Below are 20076 nucleotides of genomic sequence, written 5' to 3'. Positions count from 1 at the left end.
GTGAAGGCAGTGAAGGCCCTGGAGGCGTTTGGAGGATGGATGGCGGCTAACAGATTGAGGTTGAATCCTGATAAGACAGAAGTACTGTTTTGGGGGGACAGAGGGCGGGTGGGTGTGGAGGACTCCCTGGTCCTGAATGGGGTAACGGTGCCCCTGAAGGACCAGATCCACAGCCTGGGAGTCCACCAGGGAAGTGACCGCATGGATGTTAAAATCCCATAGGACAATCAAACTAGGTGTCTCCAGGAGAACATCTGCCACGACCTGAAGCAGCTCGGCCAGGAAATCCTTGGTGCAGCGGGGAGGTCGGTACACCAAAAGGAATCCTGTACTGCCCCTGTTGCCCAACTTCCAGAACATGCACTCAGAAAAGTGGGTCTTCCCAATAGGACGCCTGATGTAAACTAGTGACTTCCTGAAAATCACTGTTAAACACACACACACACACCATATGACTTGGGCTGCTGTGCATACGAGAAACCTGGTGGACAAGCAGCGGCAAGGACAGGCCCATCTGCTTCATCCAACCAAGTCTCTGTCACCCATGTCATTTTGTAGATATAATCATAGAATCATAGAATCATAGAATCATAGAGTTGGAAGAGACCACAAGGGCCATCCAGTCCAACCCCCTGCCAAGCAGGAAACACCATCAAAGCATTCCTGACAGATGGCTGTCAAGCCTCTGCTTAAAGACCTCCAAATAAGGAGACTCCACCACACTCCTTGGCAGCAAATTCCACTGCCGAACAGCTCTTACTGTCAGGAAGTTCTTCCTAATGTTTAGGTGGAATTTTCTTTCTTGTAGTTTGAATCCGTTGCTCCGTGTCCGCTTCTCTGGAGCAGCAGAAAACAACCTTTCTCCCTCCTTTATATGACATCCTTTTATATATTTGAACATGGTTATCATATCACCCCTTAACCTTCTCTTCTCCAGGCTAAACATACCCAGCTCCCTAAGCCGTTCCTCATAAGGCATCGTTTCCAGGCCTTTGACCATTTTGGTTGCCCTCTTCTGGACACGTTCCAGCTTATCAGTATCCTTCTTGAACTGTGGTGCCCAGAACTGGACACAATACTCCAGGTGAGGTCTGACCAGAGCAGAATACAGTGGTACTATTACTTCCCTTGATCTAGATGCTATACTCCTATTGATGCAGCCCAGAATTGCATTGGCTTTTTTAGCTGCTGCATCACACTGCTGACTCATGTCAAGTTTGTGGTCAACCAAAACTCCTAGATCCTTTTCACATGTACTGCTCTCAAGCCAGGTGTCTCCCATCCTGTATTTGTGCCTTTCATTTTTTTTGCCCAAGTGTAGTACTTTACATTTCTCCTTGTTAAAATTCATCTTGTTTGCTTTGGCCCAGTTGTCTAATCTGTTAAGGTCATTCTGAAGTGTGATCCTGTCCTCTGGGGTGTTAGCCACCCCTCCCAACTTGGTGTCATCTGCAAACTTGCTCAGGATTCCCTCAAGCCCATCATCCAAGTCATTGATAAAGATGTTGAACAAGACTGGGCCCAAGACAGAACCCTGTGGCACCCCACTAGTCACTACTCTCCAGGATGAGGAGGAGCCATTGATGAGCACCCTTTGGGTTCGGTCAGTAATCCAGCTACAAATCCACTGAATGGTAGCATTGTCTAGCCCACATTTTACCAGCTTCTTTACAAGAATATCATGGGGCACCTTGTCAAAGGCCTTGCTGAAATCAAGATAGGCTACATCCACAGCGTTCCCTTCATCTACCAGGCTTGTAATTCTGTCAAAAAATGAGATCAGATTAGTCTGACATGACTTATTTTTCAGGTACCCATGCTGACTTTTAGTGATCACAGAGTTTCTTTCTAGGTGCTCACAGACTGTTTGCTTAATGATCTGCTCTAGAATCTTTCCTGGTATTGATGTCAGGCTGACTGGGCGGTAATTGTTTGGGTCCTCTCTTCCCCCCTTTTTGAAAATAGGGACAACATTTGCCCTCCTCCAGTCTGCTGGAACTTCGCCTGTTCTCCAGGAATTTTCAAAGATTATTGCCAGTGGTTCTGAAATCACCTCTGCCAGTTCTTTTAATACTCTTGGATGTAGTTCATCTGGCCCTGGAGACTTGAATACATCTAAACTAGCCAAGTATTCTTGTACTACCACCTCACTTATTCTGGGCTGTGTTCCCCCTGCTGAATCATCTGCTCCATATTCTTCAGGTCGGGTGTTTTTTTCTTTCTTGGAGAAGACTGAGGCAAAGAAGGCATTGAGGAGTTCTGCCCTTTCTCTGTCCCCTGTTTGCATTTCACCATCTTCTCCTCTGAGTGACCCCACTGTTTCCTTGTTTTTCCTTTTGCTACGAACATACCCATAAAAGCCCTTTTTGTTGCTTTTAACCTCTCTGGCGAGCCTGAGTTCATTCTGTGCTTTAGCTTTTCTGACTTTGTCTCTACACGTGCTGGCTATATGTTTGAATTCCTCTCTGGAGATTTCCCCCCTTTTCCATTTTTTGTACATATCCCTTTTAAATCTTAACTCAGTCAAAAGTTCTTTAGATAGCCAGCCTGGCTTCTTTAGGCACCTTCCATGTTTCCGTCTCATTGGTATTGCCTGAAGTTGTGCTTTTAATATCTCCCTTTTAACAAACTCCCAACCATCATGAACTCCCTTCCCTTTTAGTATTACTGTCCATGGGATTTCACCCAGCGTTTCCCTAAGTTTTCTGAAGTCGGCTTTCTTAAAGTCAAGAATTTGGACCTTAGTGTGCTTGGTTGCTCCTTTCCGCTGGATAATAAACTCCAGAAGAGCATGGTCACTCCCACCTAATGATCCTGCCACTTCTACCCCACTAACCAAGTCATCACTATTGGTTAGGACCAGATCTAAAATGGCTGATCCTCTTGTTGCTTCTCCCACTTTCTGGACAATGAAGTTGTCTGCAAGGCCAGTGAGGAATCTGTTCGACCTTATGCTCTTGGCTGAGTTTGACTTCCAACAAATATCAGGATAGTTGAAATCCCCCATTACTACTATCTCACTTCCTTTGGAATGCTTGGCCATCTGTTCCAGGAAGGCATCATCTGTGTCCTCAGTTTGGCTTGGGGATCTATAGTAAACTCCCACAATGAGATCACTGTTGTTTTTCTCTCCCTTAATTTTGACCCAGATACTCTCAATTTGGCTTTGAAGTTTTAAATCCTGGATCTCTTCACAGGTATACATATCCCTAACATATAAAGCTACTCCTCCTCCTTTCCTGTTTGGTCTATTTCTCTTAAATAGATTGTATCCCTCTATTACTACATTCCAGTCACGAGACTCATCCCACCAGGTTTCAGTGATGCCTAATGCGCAGCACAATCTCATGCGCAGCACAATCTCATTTCTCAATCACCTTGGTTACTGGTCATTTTTATAGGTGTGAATCTACAATGGAGAATGCAAAAGAGGATTGGGAAGCAATGATGCTACTTCCTGTATGCCATTTGACTGTTCACAATATCTATGAATTCATTTTATCATCCTGTTGTATTAGCATTCCACCCAGCCACCTCCTTAGAAACATGTGCGGTGTTTTAAGCTATTTACCTGAACGAATAATCTCCAGTAGCCTCTGGTATTTGCACAATTAATTCCTGGCATTAGCTGAAAAGACACACTTTGCCATCAAGCTGACCACAAGTCTGGGCATGGAACATTTCCCTGTTTTAAGTGTCAATACTTACTTTTTTTACAAGTGTCTGGGAGGATTGGGTGAGTACCAAGAATGTGACCAGGAAATTGGGAATTTGCCACCAAACCTGCACGGGGAAGCCCTGGTGAGGTTGGGGACTGACGCTTCCTTCCTCCTCCCTCCTCCAATTCTGCATGTTGGTTCTTTGCATCCTCTATTCAGATCCAAAAGCTGGAAAGTGTCCAAGGAGTGTCCAGGACTGTTTTTAGAGCAGCCTGAGTTTTGCATTGCTTCTTCCTAATCATAGCATTGCACATCTATTTGCATAGCACTTATACGAGGTATTTCGCCTGTTTTCATTGTAGAAAGCTTTACCCACCCTTGAAAAGCTGGGGCATGTTGAACAGGGTGTTCTGATTTCAGGCTTCCCATTTGGGCATCTGGTGAAGAACAGATTGCTGGACCAGATGGGCCCCCTTTGGCCTAATCCAGCAGCCAGGCTCTTCTCAGATGCAGGGGGAGCTGGAAATGACACTCACCTGACATTAATGTTGTCAGATGAACCAGTTTTGTACAGCACTGTGCATGAAACAGAAGCCCAAGGTTGTTGGGATACCCACATAGCAGAAGTTCCCCCCCCCAGTTCCAATTGCCTCACAGAGACAGCTTAAGATTCAAAAATGTTTACTCCTGCAGAAGATAAGGCTTCAGTAATAATAATAATAATAATAATAATAATAATAATAATAATAATAATAATAATTTATTATTTATACCCCGCCCATCTGGCCGGGTGCCCCCAGCCACTCTGGGCAGCTTCCAACAAAACAGAAATTCTAAAATACAGAAATCCATCAAACATTAAAATACAGAAATCCATCACACATTAAAAGCTTCCATAAACAGGGCTGCCTTGAGATGCCTTCTAAAGGTCTGGTAATTGTTGTTCTCTTTGACCTCTAGTGGGAGGGCATTCCACAGGGTGGGTGCCACTACCGAGAAGGCCCTCTGCCTGGTTCCCTGTAACTTGGCTTCTCGCAACAAGGGAACCGCCAGAAGGCCCTCAGAGCTGGACCTCAGTGTCCGGGCAGAAAGATGGGGGTGGAGACGCTCCTTCAGGTATAACGGACCGAGGCCGTTTAGGGCTTTAAAGGTCAACACCAACACTTTGAATTGTGCTCGGAAACGTACTGGGAGCCAATGTAGGTCTTTCAGGACTGGTGTTATGTGGTCTCGGCGGCCGCTCCCAGTCACCAGTCTAGCTGCCGCATTCTGGATTAGTTGTAGTTTCCGGGTCACCTTCAAGGGTAGCCCCACGTAGAGCGCATTGCAGTAGTCCAAGCGAGAGATAACTAGAGCATGCACCACTCTGGAGAGACAGGTAGGGACTCAGTCTGCGTACCAGATGGAGCTGATAAACAGCTGCCCTGGACACAGAGTTGACCTGTGCCTCCATGGACAGCTGTGAGTCTAAAATGACTCCCAGGCTGCGCACCTGGTCTTTCAGGGGCACAGTTCCCCATTCAGGACCAGGGAGTCCTCCACACCCGCCCGCCTCCTGTCCCCCACAAACAGGACTTCTGTCTTGTCAGGATTCAATCTCAATCTGTTAGCCGCCATCCATCCTCTAACCGCTTCCAAGCACTCACACAGGACCTTCACCGCCTTCACTGGTTCTGATTTAAAAGAGAGGTAGAGCTGGGTATCATCAGCATACTGATGGACACCCACCCCAAACCCCCTGACGATCTCTCCCAGCGGCTGCATTGTTGTTTAGTCGTCTAGTCGTGTCCGACTCTTCGTGACCCCATGGACCATAGCACGCCAGGCACTCCTGTCTTCCACTGCCTCCCGTAGTTTGGTCAAACTCATGTTCGTAGCTTCGAGAACACTGTCCAACCATCTTGTCCTCTGTCGTCGCCTTCTCCTAGTGCCCTCAATCTTTCCCAACATCAGGGTCTTTTCCAAGGATTCTTCTCTTCTCATGAGGTGGCCAAAGTATTGGAGCCTCAGCTTCACGATCTGTCCTTCCAGGGAGCACTCAGGGCTGATTTCCTTAAGAATGGATAGGTTTGATCTTCTAGCAGTCCATGGGACTCTCAAGAGTCTCCTCCAGCACCATAATTCAAAAGCATCAATTCTTCGGCGATCAGCCTTCTTTATGGTCCAGCTCTCACTTCCATACATCACTACTGGGAAAACCATAGCTTTAACTATACGGACCTTTGTCGGCAAGCTGATGTCTCTGCTTTTTAAGATGCTGTCTAGGTTTGTCATTGCTTTTCTCCCAAGAAGCAGGCGTCTTTTAATTTCGTGACTGCTGTCACCATCTGCAGTGATCAAGGAGCCCAAGAAAGTAAAATCTCTCACTGCCTCCATTTCTTCCCCTTCTATTTGCCAGGAGGTGATGGGACCAGTGGCCATGATCTTGGTTTTTTTGATGTTGAGCTTCAGACCATATTTTGCGCTCTCCTCTTTCACCCTCATTAAAAGGTTCTTTAATTCCTCCTCACTTTCTGCCATCAAGGTTGTGTCATCTGCATATCTGAGGTTGTTGATATTTCTTCCGGCAATCTTAATTCCTGCTTGGGATTCATCTAGTCCAGCCTTTCGCATGATGAATTCTGCATATAAGTTAAATAAGCAGGGAGACAATATACAACCTTGTCGTACTCCTTTCCCAATTTTGAACCACTCAGTTGTTCCATATCCAGTTCTAACTGTAGCTTCTTGTCCCACATAGAGATTTCTCAGGAGACAGATGAGGTGATCAGGCACTCCCATTTCTTTAAGAACTTGCCATAGTTTGCTGTGGTCGACACAGTCAAAGGCTTTTGCATAGTCAATGAAGCAGAAGTAGACGTTTTTCTGGAACTCTCTAGCTTTCTCCATAATCCAGCGCATGTTTGCTATTTGGTCTCTGGTTCCTCTGCCCTTTCGAAATCCAGCTTGCACTTCTGGGAGTTCTCGGTCCACATACTGCCTAAGCCTGCCTTGTAGAATTTTAAGCATAACCTTGCTAGCGTGTGAAATGAGGGCAATTGTGCGGTAGTTGGAGCATTCTTTGGCACTGCCCTTCTTTGGAATTGGGATGTAGACTGATCTTCTCCAATCCTCTGGCCATTGCTGAGTTTTCCAAACTTGCTGGCATATTGGGTGTAGCACCTTAACAGCATCATCTTTTAAAATTTTAAATAGTTCAGCTGGAATATCATCACTTCCACTGGCCTTGTTATTAGCAGTGCTTTCTAAGGCCCATTTGACTTCACTCTCCAAGATGTCTGGCTCAAGGTCAGCAACCACACTACCTGGGGTGTACGAGACCTCCATATCTTTCTGGTATAATTCCTCTGTGTATTCTTGCCACCTCTTCTTGATGTCTTCTGCTTCTGTTAGGTCCTTACCACTTTTGTCCTTGATTATGGTAATCTTTGTACGAAATGTTCCTTTCATATCTCCAATTTTCTTGAACAGATCTCTGGTTTTCCCCATTCTATTGTTTTCCTCTATTTCTTTGCATTGCTCATTTAAGAAGACCCTCTTGTCTCTCCTTGCTGTTTTTTGGAAATCTGCATTCAGTTTCCTGTATCTTTCCCTATCTCCCTTGCATTTTGCTTGCCTCCTCTCCTCCGCTATTTGTAAGGCCTCGTTGGACAGCCACTTTGCTTTCTTGCATTTCCTTTTCCTTGGGATGGTTTTCGTTGCTGCCTCCTGTATAATGTTACGAGCCTCCATCCATAGTTCTTCAGGCACTCTGTCCACCAAATCTAAATCCTTAAACCTGTTCCTCACTTCCACTGTGTATTCATAAGGGATTTGATTCAGATTGTATCTTACTGGCCCAGTGGTTTTTCCTACTTTCTTCAGTTTAAGCTGGAATTTTGCTATAAGAAGCTGATGATCTGAGTTACAGTCAGCTCCAGGTCTTGTTTTTGCTGACTGTATAGAGCTTCTCCATCTTTGGCTGCAGAGAATATAATCAATCTGATTTCGATGCTGCCCATTTGGTGATATCCATGTGTAGAGTCGTCTCTTGTGTTGCTGGAAGAGAGTGTTTCTGATGACCAGCTTGTTCTCTTGACAGAACTCTATTAGCCTTTGCCCTGCTTCATTTTGAACTCCAAGGCCAAACTTGCCAGTTGTTCCTTTTATCTCTTGATTCCCTACTTTAGCATTCCAATCCCCTGTAATGAGAAGAACATCCTTCTTTGGTGTCATTTCTAGAAGGTGTTGTAGGTCTTCATAGAATTGGTCAATTTCACTTTCTTCAGCACCGGTAGTTGGTGCATAAACTTGGATTACTGTGATGTTAAAAGGTCTGCCTTGGATTCGTATCGAGATCATTCTGTCATTTTTGAGATTGCATCCCATCACAGCTTTTGCCACTCTTTTGTTGACTATGAGGGCCACTCCATTTCTGCTACAGGATTCTTGCCCACAGTAGTAGATATGATAGTCACCCGAACTGAATTCGCCCATTCCCTTCCATTTTAGTTCACTGATGCCCAGGATGTCGATATTTATTCTTGTCATCTCATTTTTGACCACATCCAGCTTACCTCTATTCATGGTTCTTACATTCCAGGTTCCTATGCAATATTTTTCTTTACAGCATCGGACTTTCCTTTCGCTTCGCTTCCAGGCATATCCGCAACTGAGCTGCATATAGATGCAGCTATATGCATATGCATATTTAACATCTATATGCATATAACTGCGGCTGCATATAGATGTTAAAAAGCATGGGGGAGAGGACAGAACCCTGAGGCACCCCACAAGTGAGAGCCCAGGGGTCTGAACACTCATCCCCCACCACCACTTTCTGAACACGGCCCAGGAGGAAGGAGCGGAACCACTGCATGACAGTGCCCCCAGCTCCCAAGCCCTCTAGACGGTCCAGAAGGATGTTATGGTCGATGGTGTCAAAAGCCGCTGAGAGATCCAGCAGAACAAGGAAACAGCTCTTACCTTTGTCCCTAGCCCGCCGGAGATCATCGACCAGTGCGACCAAGGCAGTTTCAGTCCCATGATGAGGCCTGAATCCTGACTGGAAGGGATCCAAATGGTCCGCTTCTTCCAGGCGTGCCTGGAGTTGTTCAGCAACCACTTGCTCAATCACCTTGCCCAAGAATTGAGACTGGGCAATAGTTGGCCATATTGGCTGGATCTAAAGATGGTTTTTTAAGAAGCGGTTTAATAACCGCCTCTTTCAGCGGGTCTGGGAAGGCTCCCTCATGGAGAGAAGCATTTATCACCCTGCGGAGCCCATCGCCCAGCCCTTCCCGGCTAGCTTTTATTAGCCAGGATGGGCAAGGATCAAGGAGACAGGTGGCTGGTTTCACTCGTCCAAGCAGCCTGTCCACATCCTCGGAGGTAACAGATTGAAATTGATCCCACAAAACTTGACTAGACAAGACTCTAGCACTCCCCCGCCCCGGCCCTGCTCCCACGGTGGAGTCTACCTCTACCCGAATCTGAGCGACTTTATCTGCAAAAAACTTTGCAAAATCATTGCAGGAGATCCTGTGGCCCGTACTGGGCCCGGATGGAGCAGGTGGTTCCGCTAAATTGCGAACCACCTGGAAGAGTCTCCTGCTGCTGTTTTCTGCAGATGCGATGGAGACGGTGAAGAAGGTCCTCTTCGCCGTCGCCATTGCCACTTGGTAGGCTCGAAGTTGAGCTCTAGCCCGTGTTCGGTCGGATTCAGAATGAGTTTTCCGCCACCGGCGCTCTAGCCGTCTCAGCGACTGTTTCATCGCCCTCAGCTCTGGGGAAAACCACGGGGCTGTCCGGGCTCCATGCAATCGGAGAGGGCGCTTCGGAGCCAGTCAATGGCCCTGGTTAACTCCACATTCCAGCGGGCCACCAGGGAGTCGGCTGAGAGGCCATCAACATGGGATAAAACATCCCCTACCACTCTCTGGAAGCCAATTGGATCCATTAAGTAGCGGGGGCGGACCATCCGAATCGGTCCCACCTCCCTGCAGAGGGGAAGGGTTGCGGAGAAGTCCAGTTGCACCAGAAAGTGATCTGACCATGGCACTTCTTTTGTTTCACTTTTACTTAATTCTGGACATTGATCTATACATACAGCTTCGCAGATACAGATATATACCTGTACAAGTTCTATACCCTTCCTCTGTGTCCAGCTCCTCAAGCATAAAAATCAGAATCAAGCACTGTGTACAGAAGCCTCAGAGATCCGCTGACTCCTCCTCCAAGCCCTTTCCTAACAACCAGGGTGAGCTCAAAACAGCTCACAAGAGCAACAAAGGATTAACAAATAAAAACACTTCCTAGTACAAAATAAATATCTAAGAGAGGGGATGTTGGGAGCTGCGGTGCAGAGCTCAGGCCTCCGAGAGGGGTGGGGTGAGGGTGCCGCTGACTGGTGATGGTGTTGGTGGGGGGGGGGCGAACTTGGTAAGAAGAGCCTGCTGGATCAGGCCAATGGCGCGTCTAGTTCAGCATCCTGTTCTCACAGTGGCCAAATAGATGCCTGTGGGGAACCTGCAAGCAGGATCCGAGCACCAGAGCAACACTCTCCTCTCCTGTGGTTTCCAGCAGCTGAGATTTGGAAGCAGCTGTGGGGCAGAACAGTCGTCATGGCTAGGAGCCATCAATACCCCCTTCCAAAATTCTGCTGTGTTGGATGCTCATGAGTTCTAACGTCATGAGAGAGGGGGGAAACTTTCCCCGATTTGCTCTCTCCATGCCCTGCATCATTTCATGAACTTCGATCACATCACGACTCGCCTGTTCTCTAAAGTGAAAAGTCCCAAATATTTCTCCCTTTCCTCCTAGGGGGTCTGGAAACCGAGCCTTATGAGGAATGGTCGAAGGAGCTGGATATGTTTAGTGTGACAAAGGGCTGTCACAAGGAAAAGGGACCAAGCTTTTTTTCTCCTGCTCTGGAAGGCGGGACTCGATCCAATGGCTTCCAGTTACAAGAAAGGAGATTCCAACTCAACATCGGGAAGAACTTTCCGACTGTAAGAGGCGTTCAGCAGTGGAACGGTCTCCCTTGGCAGGTGGTGGACTCTCCTTCCTTGGAGGTTTTTAAGCAGAGATTGCATGGCCTTCTGACCTGGATGCTTCAGCTGAGATTCCTGCATTGCAGGGGGTTGGACTAGATGACCACTTCTGACTCTGTGATTCTATGATAGGGGAGTTGCTACATGCCCTAAGGATTGGTTTGTTTATTTCTCTCTTTCCATATGCTGGGGTTCGGCTTGCTTACTTCAGTGACCTGGTGTGGGCATCAGAGAGCAGTGAGAATTACGGTGAGTTGTCTCTCCTCTCCTCTCCCTCTTTCTCTTGGTGAGGAATGTTTGAATAGTCTGGTATGTTTTCAGGGAAAGCCCCAGGTCGCCATCCAGGAAGGATATGCTAAAAGTTTATAAGGCAAATTATTCCAACAGGACTTTGATGTGAGTGGTTGGCACAAGTCTGAGTCAGGGTAATCCACTCACTCAGTTAATTGCCTACCATTAAGATGAAGCAAAGGTTTTCAGGCCACATTTCAGGAAACTACGAGTAATAATAATAATAATAATAATAATAATAATAATAATAATAATAACAATAACAAATTTCTACGCTTCCCATCTGGCTGGGTTTCCCCAGCCACTCTGAGCGGCTTCCAACAAAAGATTAAAAATACATTAAAACATCAGTCAAAAAAACTTCCGTAAACCGGGAACGTTATTCATACACCCGTGTTTGCACAACATAAAACTCATTTGAAGCACACTATTGTCCCACTACGTAAAAGCAAAATACTTCCTTGCTTCTGGGTCATGTTTGCCCTTAAACAAAAATTCAACTTGCCCTTTTGTGCTTCCTCCTATCTATGCAAATGCAAAACCACTAGCCTCTCACTAAACTCTCCAGGGGATATAAATGACCCAGAACGGTTTGTGTTTGTCTCAGATGAAGCGTGAATTGCCACCACAGCAGATCAATCATCCATTCATCCAGGTGGACAGGTGAGTAGCCAAGCTGGTCCCTTTGTCCAGGGTTCAACAGCAGCCAAATCCCTGCAGAAGAATCATACTGCACCGTGCAAGTGAATTCTCTTGACCTGGGTATGTTTTTCGGGGGCACCTCAATGCCCCAAGATCAGTGGTTTTCAACCAGTGTGCCATAGCACCCTGGGGTGCCATGAAGGATGGCCGGGGTGCCCGGGCAACACTGGGCTCTGTCCCTCTGTCCTTCCCTTCCTCCTCTGATGCCCTCTCGCGACTCTGCCTCCCAAAGGCTTGCACAGCTGTTTGTTGCAGCAGCCCTGGCTACAAGACCCACAGGCGAATGGTGCCTCTGGGGCTGGCCAGGGGGTTTTGGTTTCCAGGAGCTGAGGTGGCCTCGGAGTAAGCAAGCCAGCAGGTGAGGGAGCCCAGCCAGCCAGTCGACCAGCCCTTGCTGTTGGGAATGGACAGACAAGTCCCAGGCCCCTTTGGGGCAGTGTGAGGAGGCACCTCTCCTTGGGGCAGCAGGTGGGGCAGCTCAGAGACCAGGGATGGCAGCGGCAGCTACCCAGAGGACTCCCAAGGAGGGGAGAGGAGATAAGAAGCTGAAGGAACACTCCACAAAGGAGGTTGGATTTGGCAATTGTCATAACAGATGGGGGGGGCATTCCAAAGGTTTGGCACCGATCACCTCTCTCAGCTCCATCTCCTCTTTCGTCTTGACACGGAACAAAATAAAAAAATTGCTTCCAGTAGCACCTTAGAGATCAACTAAGTTTGTCATTAGGATTAGGTTTTGTGTGTGTCCGGGCTCCATGCAATCTGAGAGGGCCCTTTGGAGCCAGACAGTCAATAGCCCTGGTTAACTCTACATTCCAGCGGGCCACCAGGGAATTGGCTGAAAGGCCATCAACATGGGATAAAGCATCCCCTACCACTCTCTGGAAACCATTTGGATCCATTAAGTGGCGGGGGCGGACCATCCAAATTGGTCCCACCTCCCTGCAGAGGAGAAGGGTCGCGGAGAAGTCCAGTTGCACCAGGTAGTGATCTGACCATGGCACTTCTTTAGTTTCGCTTTTCCTTAGTGTCAGATCACCAACATCCATAGAGGTAAACACCAGGTCCAAGGCACGTCCGCGGCTATGAGTTGGGCCAGACTTATTCAGGGACAGCATGAGCGTCACAACCCCATAGTCACATTTGACTGGACTTAACCACCCAGAGGTCCTTTACCTTTACCTCTTTCTCCCCACAGAAAAGGAAGGAAAACTAAAGATGGGGGTTTTGGCTTTTTTTGGTCTCAGCTTCCTAATTGCTGCTCCTTTCTCGAGAGGTGAGTTCCATTCTTCCAGACAGAGCTAGGGAGGGACCTTGGGCTCCTTGAGGAAAGGTGGGATAGAAATGAAACAAACAAGCATACATACATACATAACTTTTTATTAGTAGAATATGAACTACAGTGGAACCTCGGTTTATGAACACCTCGGTTTATGAATTTTCGGTTTATGAACGCCGTGGACCCATCTGGAACGGATTAATCCAATTTCCATTACTTTCAATGGGAAAGTTCGCTTCAGTTTATGAACGCTTCAGTTTATAAACAGACTTCCGGAACCAATTACACCCATGCTTCGGGTTAAGTACACTTCAAGTTGAGTACTCCGCGGACCTGTCTGGAACAGATTAATCCACTTTCCATTACTTTCAATGGGAAAGTTCGCTTCAGTTTATGAACGCTTCAGTTTAAGTACTCCGGGGACCGTCTGGAACGGATTAATTCACTTTCCATTACTTTCAATGGGAAAGTTCGCTTCAGTTTATGAACGCTTCAGTTTATGAACAGACTTCCAGAACCAATTGTGTTAATAAACTGAGGTACCACTGTACAGTCATACCTCGGCTTAAGTACACCTCGGTTTGAGTACTTTCAGTTTAAGTACTCCGTGGACCCGTCTGGAACGGATTAATCCACTTTCCATTGCTTTCAATGGGAAACTTCGCTTCAGGTTAAGTACGCTTCACTTTAAGTACGGACTCCCGGAACCAATTACACTCATACTTCGGGTTAAGTACACTTCAAGTTGAGTACTCCGCGGACCCGTCTGGAACGGATTAATCCACTTTCCATTGCTTTCAATGGGAAACTTCGCTTCAGGTTAAGTACGCTTCACTTTAAGTACGGACTTCCGGAACCAATTACACTCATACTTCGGGTTAAGTACGCTTCAGGTGGAGTACTCCGCAGACCGTCCGGAACGGATTAGTCCACTTTCCATTGCTTTCAGTGGGAAAGTTCGCTTCAGGTTAAGTACGCTTCAGGTTAAGTACAGACTTCCGGAACCAATTGTGTTTGTAAACCGAGGTACCACTGTATAGGGAATTGATAGGTACAATTGTATAATATGCAGAAACAATATGAATATACAAATCAGATAAGGGAGCTGAGGGAAGTCCGGGGAGAGGAGGGGGGAAAGGGGTGGGAATGTAATTGGTTGTAGTGTTGACACAATATTTTACACACACACACACACGTATCTAAACAAATATCTAAACAAATAAATGAAAATCAACCCCAGGCCAGCTTCTGACTGGGCTTTTCTTTGACTCCGTGAGCAGCTGCTGAGGCCTCCTGGTGCCACATGGACTGGTTTCCATATGGTGGCTATTGCTACAAACTCTTCAGCAATAAATTGACCTGGGCTGAGGCAGAGGTAAGTGCAGCCTCTTGGATTGATCGGTTTACTTACATGCTGATTTTACACAACGAGCCGTGCCTAAAACGTCTTGCAGCAAACCTTAAAAACACCCAAACACAGAGCACTAGAAATACAAATATTGTAGTGAAGTAAGATTGTCAGGGCCGTCTTCAGCATATCTGGCGCCGTGGTGCAAAGCTCCCTCCGGCGCCGCCACCCATTTCCCAGAGTTTTTTAGGGAGGGCGGCGCTGCCGGTGGGGCTGGAGGAGGTGGGCAGCGGCTGGAAGCCGGCTCCTCTGGCGGGGAAGAGGTGAAGGCTGCATGGCAGAGACGGCCAGGGCGGTGAGCTGATGCCGGGAGGTGCCACGTCCAGCCTCTGCCTCTTCCCTGGCAGCCACCAGAACTTGGCGCCTCTATGGGTAAGATGACCCTGAAGATTGTCTTGCATAAATGCGGTCTTAACAATGAGTCCGTAAGTGACTGTGGAGGCCAATTCTGGATCCACACGTCCTTTTACAGTGGGGACATTGGTTTCTGGGCGGGAGTTGATGCCGGTTTGTAAATACAAATACAAATGTTGTTGTTGTTGTTTAGTCGTTTAGTCGTGTCCGACTCTTCGTGACCCCATGGACCAGAGCACGCCAGGCACTCCTGTCTTGCACTGCCTCCCGCAGTTTGGTCAAACTCATGTTCGTAGCTTCGAGAACACTGTCCAACCATCTTGTCCTCTGTCGTCCCCTTCTCCTAGTGCCCTCAATCTTTCCCAACATCAGGGTCTTTTCCAAGGATTCTTCTCTTCTCATGAGGTGGCCAAAGTATTGGAGCCTCAGCTTCACGATCTGTCCTTCCAGGGAGCACTCAGGGCTGATTTCCTTAAGAATGGATAGGTTTGATCTTCTTGCAGTCCATGGGACTCTCAAGAGTCTCCTCCAGCACCATAATTCAAAAGCATCAATTCTTCGGCGATCAGCCTTCTTTATGGTCCAACTCTCACTTCCATACAAATATACAAATACAAATACACAAATATACGAAATACAGAACAGGGGGGCCTGGAAGCGCAATGGTGCAAGCCCTTGTCTCAAATCTGCATGTGCTAATTCATAGGTATCTGGGGTGCCAAGTATTGGGGGCTGAGGGGTCTTCATCCCTCCCCCATTTTTCAAGGAGAGGGCTGCCCCTGTCCTTGGCAGGGGTGGGAGGACAGGTCATGTGCCCCAGTTAGGTATACGTGCGATTTTAGATGGAGGGCAGGAAAACAAGCTCTGCCTCCAGCTTTCAGGGCTTACTCTGAGCTATGGGATGCCACAAAAGTGCCCAGGACCCTCTTTCCCACCTCCAAACTCTTTGGGCTTCCATGCATGTTCCCTCATCCCTGCCCTTTACTGAATTCTCCCTGATTTCCTGCTCTTTGGGTAATTTTTTTTTTAAAAAAATTGACGCTTCTCCTGCCCTCTCTCAGGTCGCCTGCCAATATTACTTCCCCTACGGTCACCTGGCCTCCATCCACAGCATCCATCAATCTGCCGTGCTGGCCGAGTACATCATGAAATACCACAAAGATGGAACTAGTGTCTGGATTGGACTGCATGATCCCCTGAAGGTGAATTTGCTGGCTTATTTTAGCTTCTAAGGTGCTTTTGGACAAACGACTCCAAAGCAGATTGCGGGGGGCCTTGTAGGAAGATGCTGAACTTAATGTATTTGGAAATTCATTGGGATTCTTCATTGTTGTGAACCATTTTCATATATATTGATCAGTAGCAGAATAATTTATTTTTAAAATACTATGCACTGCGGCCGCACTGGCTGAGTGGTTATTATTTAATTTATTGCATTTGTATCCTGCCTCTCCTCCAAGGAGCGGAAAGTGGTGTACATCGAGGTAGGCTAGACTGAGAGCATGTGGCTGCACTGGAGGGAATGGTCTTTCACATTTGGTACAATGGTATTAGCAAATGATCCATAATGAATTGGGGGGGGGAGTTTAAAAGTACTCCCCCCCCCCCAAAAAAACCCCCAAGAGTCCTTTCTGTTGGGGATAATTCAGTCATAAATTCCCAGGTGTCAAAAAAGGTTCTTTATGTATGCAACAACTGCGTTTCGTTAGCCCCCAAATGGAAAACGAGCGAGGTCCCAACTAACGAAGAATGGCAACTTAAGTTGACAGAATATGCGCAGCTTGCAGACTTAACCTATAGAATAAGAGAACAAGAAGAACATACGTTTAGAGAAGATCGGAAAACGTTGATTGGATATACGGGAAATAACTGTGTACAGCTGAAAACCCTGGCAGCATTAATTCAACGGTGTAAATAAGTTTTGATGGATGCAATAATGGAATACTGAATAGTATAGTTTTTGTAAAATATGCAGGGATTTGTGATATGTAAAATAAACCGTGGAAAGAGAAGAAGGGAAGCCATTGATATCTTAAGGATGTAAAAAATGAGTAATTTAAATTGTAAAAAAGAAAATTAAATAATATATATATGTGTGTGTGTGTGTGTAAAAAAGAGAGTGAGCATCTGCTGCAAGGAGACTCCAGGTCTCCCTTCTGCCTAGCGAGAGCCTCGTCTGGGCATCTTTGCTCTCTTCCCTGACAACCAAACTGCTTTCTCAACCAAACTGGCATCTCAAGGCAGCCCTGTTTAGGGAAGCTTTTAATGTTTGATGGATTTCTGTATTTTAATGTTTGATGGATTTCTGTATTTTAGAATTTCTGTTTTGTTGGAAGCCGCCCAGAGTGGCTGGGGGAACCCGGCCAGATGGGCGGGGTATAAATAATAAATTATTATTATTAAATTATTATTTCCTGCTCACACAGAACCGGCAGTGGCGGTGGACGGATTGGTCTTCAAACAGATACAAGAACTGGAATGCGGGAGAGCCCAACAACAACAACAACAACGAGAACTGCGTTGAGCTTTGGGCTGACACAGGTGAGCCCAGAGAGTGAGCATCCTGCTCTGGCATCCGGAGCGGCGCACATGCGGGGGCGTGGCTGGTGCGTGTCCCAGAGAGCATGTCGCAGGTGGGGGGGTGCGTGGCACAATGTCACACACCCCGGGAATGACACCTGGGACGGACCACACACCCCGCACCCCCTTCCTCCGCCAGTGGGTGAGCCCAGGTGACGTGGAGATGTTGGCGGGGGGCAACAGGGCAGTCTTGAGCAGGTCGGCCGCCCTGGCGCTGAGGGGCGGAGATCGCTCCGGCGCCCCCGCCCTCACAGGGCGCTGCATGGTTTCCGCCCGGCGCCCTACCTAACGGCCCGGCGCCCTGGCGCACCGCGCCACCGGGGGTCTACCTAGAGCCGGCCCTGGGGGGCAATGAACTGAGCAGCCCGGTTGTGGGACCCCCTAGGAATGGAGGGTGTGCTTGCAGAATGAGAGATCTCTTTGAATCTTATTAGCCGTCGGGCTAAAGGTAAAGGTAAAGTTATCCCTGACTGTTAGGTCCAGTCACGGACGACTCTGGGGTTGTGGTGCTCATCTCGCTTTACTGGCCGAGGGAGCCGGCGTACAGCTTCTGGGTCATGTGGTAAACCAGAGCAGCACACGGAAACGCCGTTTACCTTCCCGCCAGAGCGGTACCTATTTATCTACTTGCACTTTGACGTGTTTTTGAACTGCTAGGTGGGCAGGAGCTGGGACCGAGCAACGGGAGCTCACCCCGTTGCGGGGATTCGAAACACCGACCTTCTGATTGGCAAGCCCTAGGCTCTGTGGTTTAACCCACACGCAACCCACGTTGGGGTAACGAAGTGCAAAATCATGTCAGGTTTCATTTGATTGGTCTGCAGGCAATAAGCATCAGAGGCTGCATAAAGCTATCTAGGAAAAGCACGACCTCATCTTAAAACCAAAGTATAAAAAAATCTATGATCAGAACTCATATTCCCTTTATTTATTTTTAATAAACATTTTTATTAGATTTCCCAATTTAAACATCTAATCCATTTTCAAATTATACAAATATCAATTAAACAATTAATCCAAATCTTCTGCTGAATTATACAAATTTAAATTTGACTTCCCATACTTCAGACTCAGAAAGCCCAGTCCTCTTATATTCACTGCTTTCTAATCAATCAAGTCCATATCTTATCCAATAGTCTATTAAAATCCTTCTGTCTTCTTTCAAGCCCCTGAGTTTTTTCGAGCAAGCGAGTTTAACCAAACCATATATGTTTCTGTGTGAAAGTATGCCTATGATTCCTCTATGAATTAACCCTGTCTCTTCGCCCCCTGGTATTTTGCCAAGTCCGTCCAAAAATCCAAAGATCCTTCTCACAGCCGACAGCAGCCAGCCGCAGCCATCTTAGAGCAATCCCCATAAATCAAATATTTCCTGCGATGTTTCCTCCAGGTCGTCCCCGATCACTGCTCCATATAGTGTTTCCAGGGGGAGAGATGCCAGATCAAACCTATAAACACACATCTAATATTCCCTTTAATACTCCCTTTAACCATTGCATCCTAGTTTTGGTGGCTGCAGTGTAGAACTTGTTTCTGTTTTCTGTAAACTTAAGGTTGGAGTCTGCCATCAAAACAGGAGAGGGGGGAATCTCAGCTCTTCAAGTAGAAAGAAAGTTGTGGGGAGTGTTATGTACTGAGCTGAATCCTAGAACAATAGGATTCAGAATCAGCAGTCTGATTGGTCCGCAGGAGCTACCCAATCCAACTCCAGGTGGAAGTGAACCCGCAACCTGATTGGCCTGCAGGAGCAGCCAATCAGACTGCAGGCAGAAGTCAATCCACAACCTGATTGGCCCACAGGTGTAGCCCTGAAGTAGCCAATCATGCAAGGCCCATTGTGTAAATAATGTATATAAGCTGAATAAAGAGCATGAAATTCACTCTCGGCTCCGAGTATATTTCAGGGAGATAAACTACTTGCAACTGGAGTAGCCTTGGGCTTTGCCATCTTGTACTTCTGACTAGTCTGGGTGTCATAGCTCTCTGACTATCGAGTTCTCCAACATCCCTAGCGATAACTCAGTGACATCCATTGCAATATTAAACCTTGGAAAATCTCAGACTGGAGCATGAGACACAGGTTCTCTTTTGCTTTGCAGGATACTTGAAGTGGAACGATGAGAACTGCAGATCTGATCGTCCATACCTCTGCCAGTACAGACGCTAGGATGGAGCCGCTGCTTCTCATCACCTGAGAAGGCAGGATCAGGAAGACACACCTTCCTTTAGATAAAGGAAAGGGGATATTCCTGCAAGGACCCCAGCTCTACATCCTTTTATGATCTCTCCTTGTTGATTGGCTGTTGATTTGCCTGCGCACGTCTCCTGGTTGTTGATCAGAAAATGTAACATCCAATAAACTTCATCTTTATCTCTTTGTTCATTGAATAAGATTTTACTTATTGCTTTCTCTGTATAGGAGTTGTGTAAGACTTAATCCTCCATGTAAAATATAAAATGCTCATTAAAAATACTGAAGGCAAGCCAACCTAAAAATTATCAAAAGGGAAGCAAAACTTGCATAATATATGAAAATGTGTGTTAAAATGACATGTGTGGGTTAGGTTTGCCGAACCAAAAGAAGTCTTAAGCCCGTTAATGATTTGCAGAGCTAAATATTTGAACGGAAATACACCTGAACCACTTTCAGTACTTTAAATGGGTTTGTATGTGTCTCGGTCTCATGTTTGGCCTGATCAGAATAACATCTGTGGGGACCCATCTTTGAGCTACAGGAAACCATGGCTAAGGAACCAGTGTTGTGCAGTGCTT

General features: G+C 46.9%; 1 protein-coding gene across 1 annotated transcript; it reads left to right on the top strand.

The window, feature by feature from the left end:
• The first annotated feature begins 11492 nt into the window (after window positions 1-11492).
• On the top strand, window positions 11493-19682 carry LOC118091516 (C-type lectin lectoxin-Thr1-like). The gene is made up of 6 exons (XM_035128601.3): window positions 11493-11644; window positions 12882-12959; window positions 14243-14337; window positions 15786-15926; window positions 17151-17265; window positions 19404-19682. The coding sequence occupies exons 2-6, from the start codon at window positions 12902-12904 to the stop codon at window positions 19469-19471; spliced, it is 477 nt and encodes a 158-aa protein (XP_034984492.2). The 5' UTR covers window positions 11493-11644; window positions 12882-12901; the 3' UTR covers window positions 19472-19682.
• Window positions 19683-20076: the final 394 nt, after the last annotated feature.

Source organism: Zootoca vivipara, chromosome 9 (assembly GCF_965207765.1).
Source record: "Zootoca vivipara chromosome 9, rZooViv2.hap1.1, whole genome shotgun sequence".
Lineage (NCBI taxonomy): Eukaryota > Metazoa > Chordata > Lepidosauria > Squamata > Lacertidae > Zootoca > Zootoca vivipara.
This window is presented reverse-complemented; position numbering and strand designations above follow the sequence as displayed.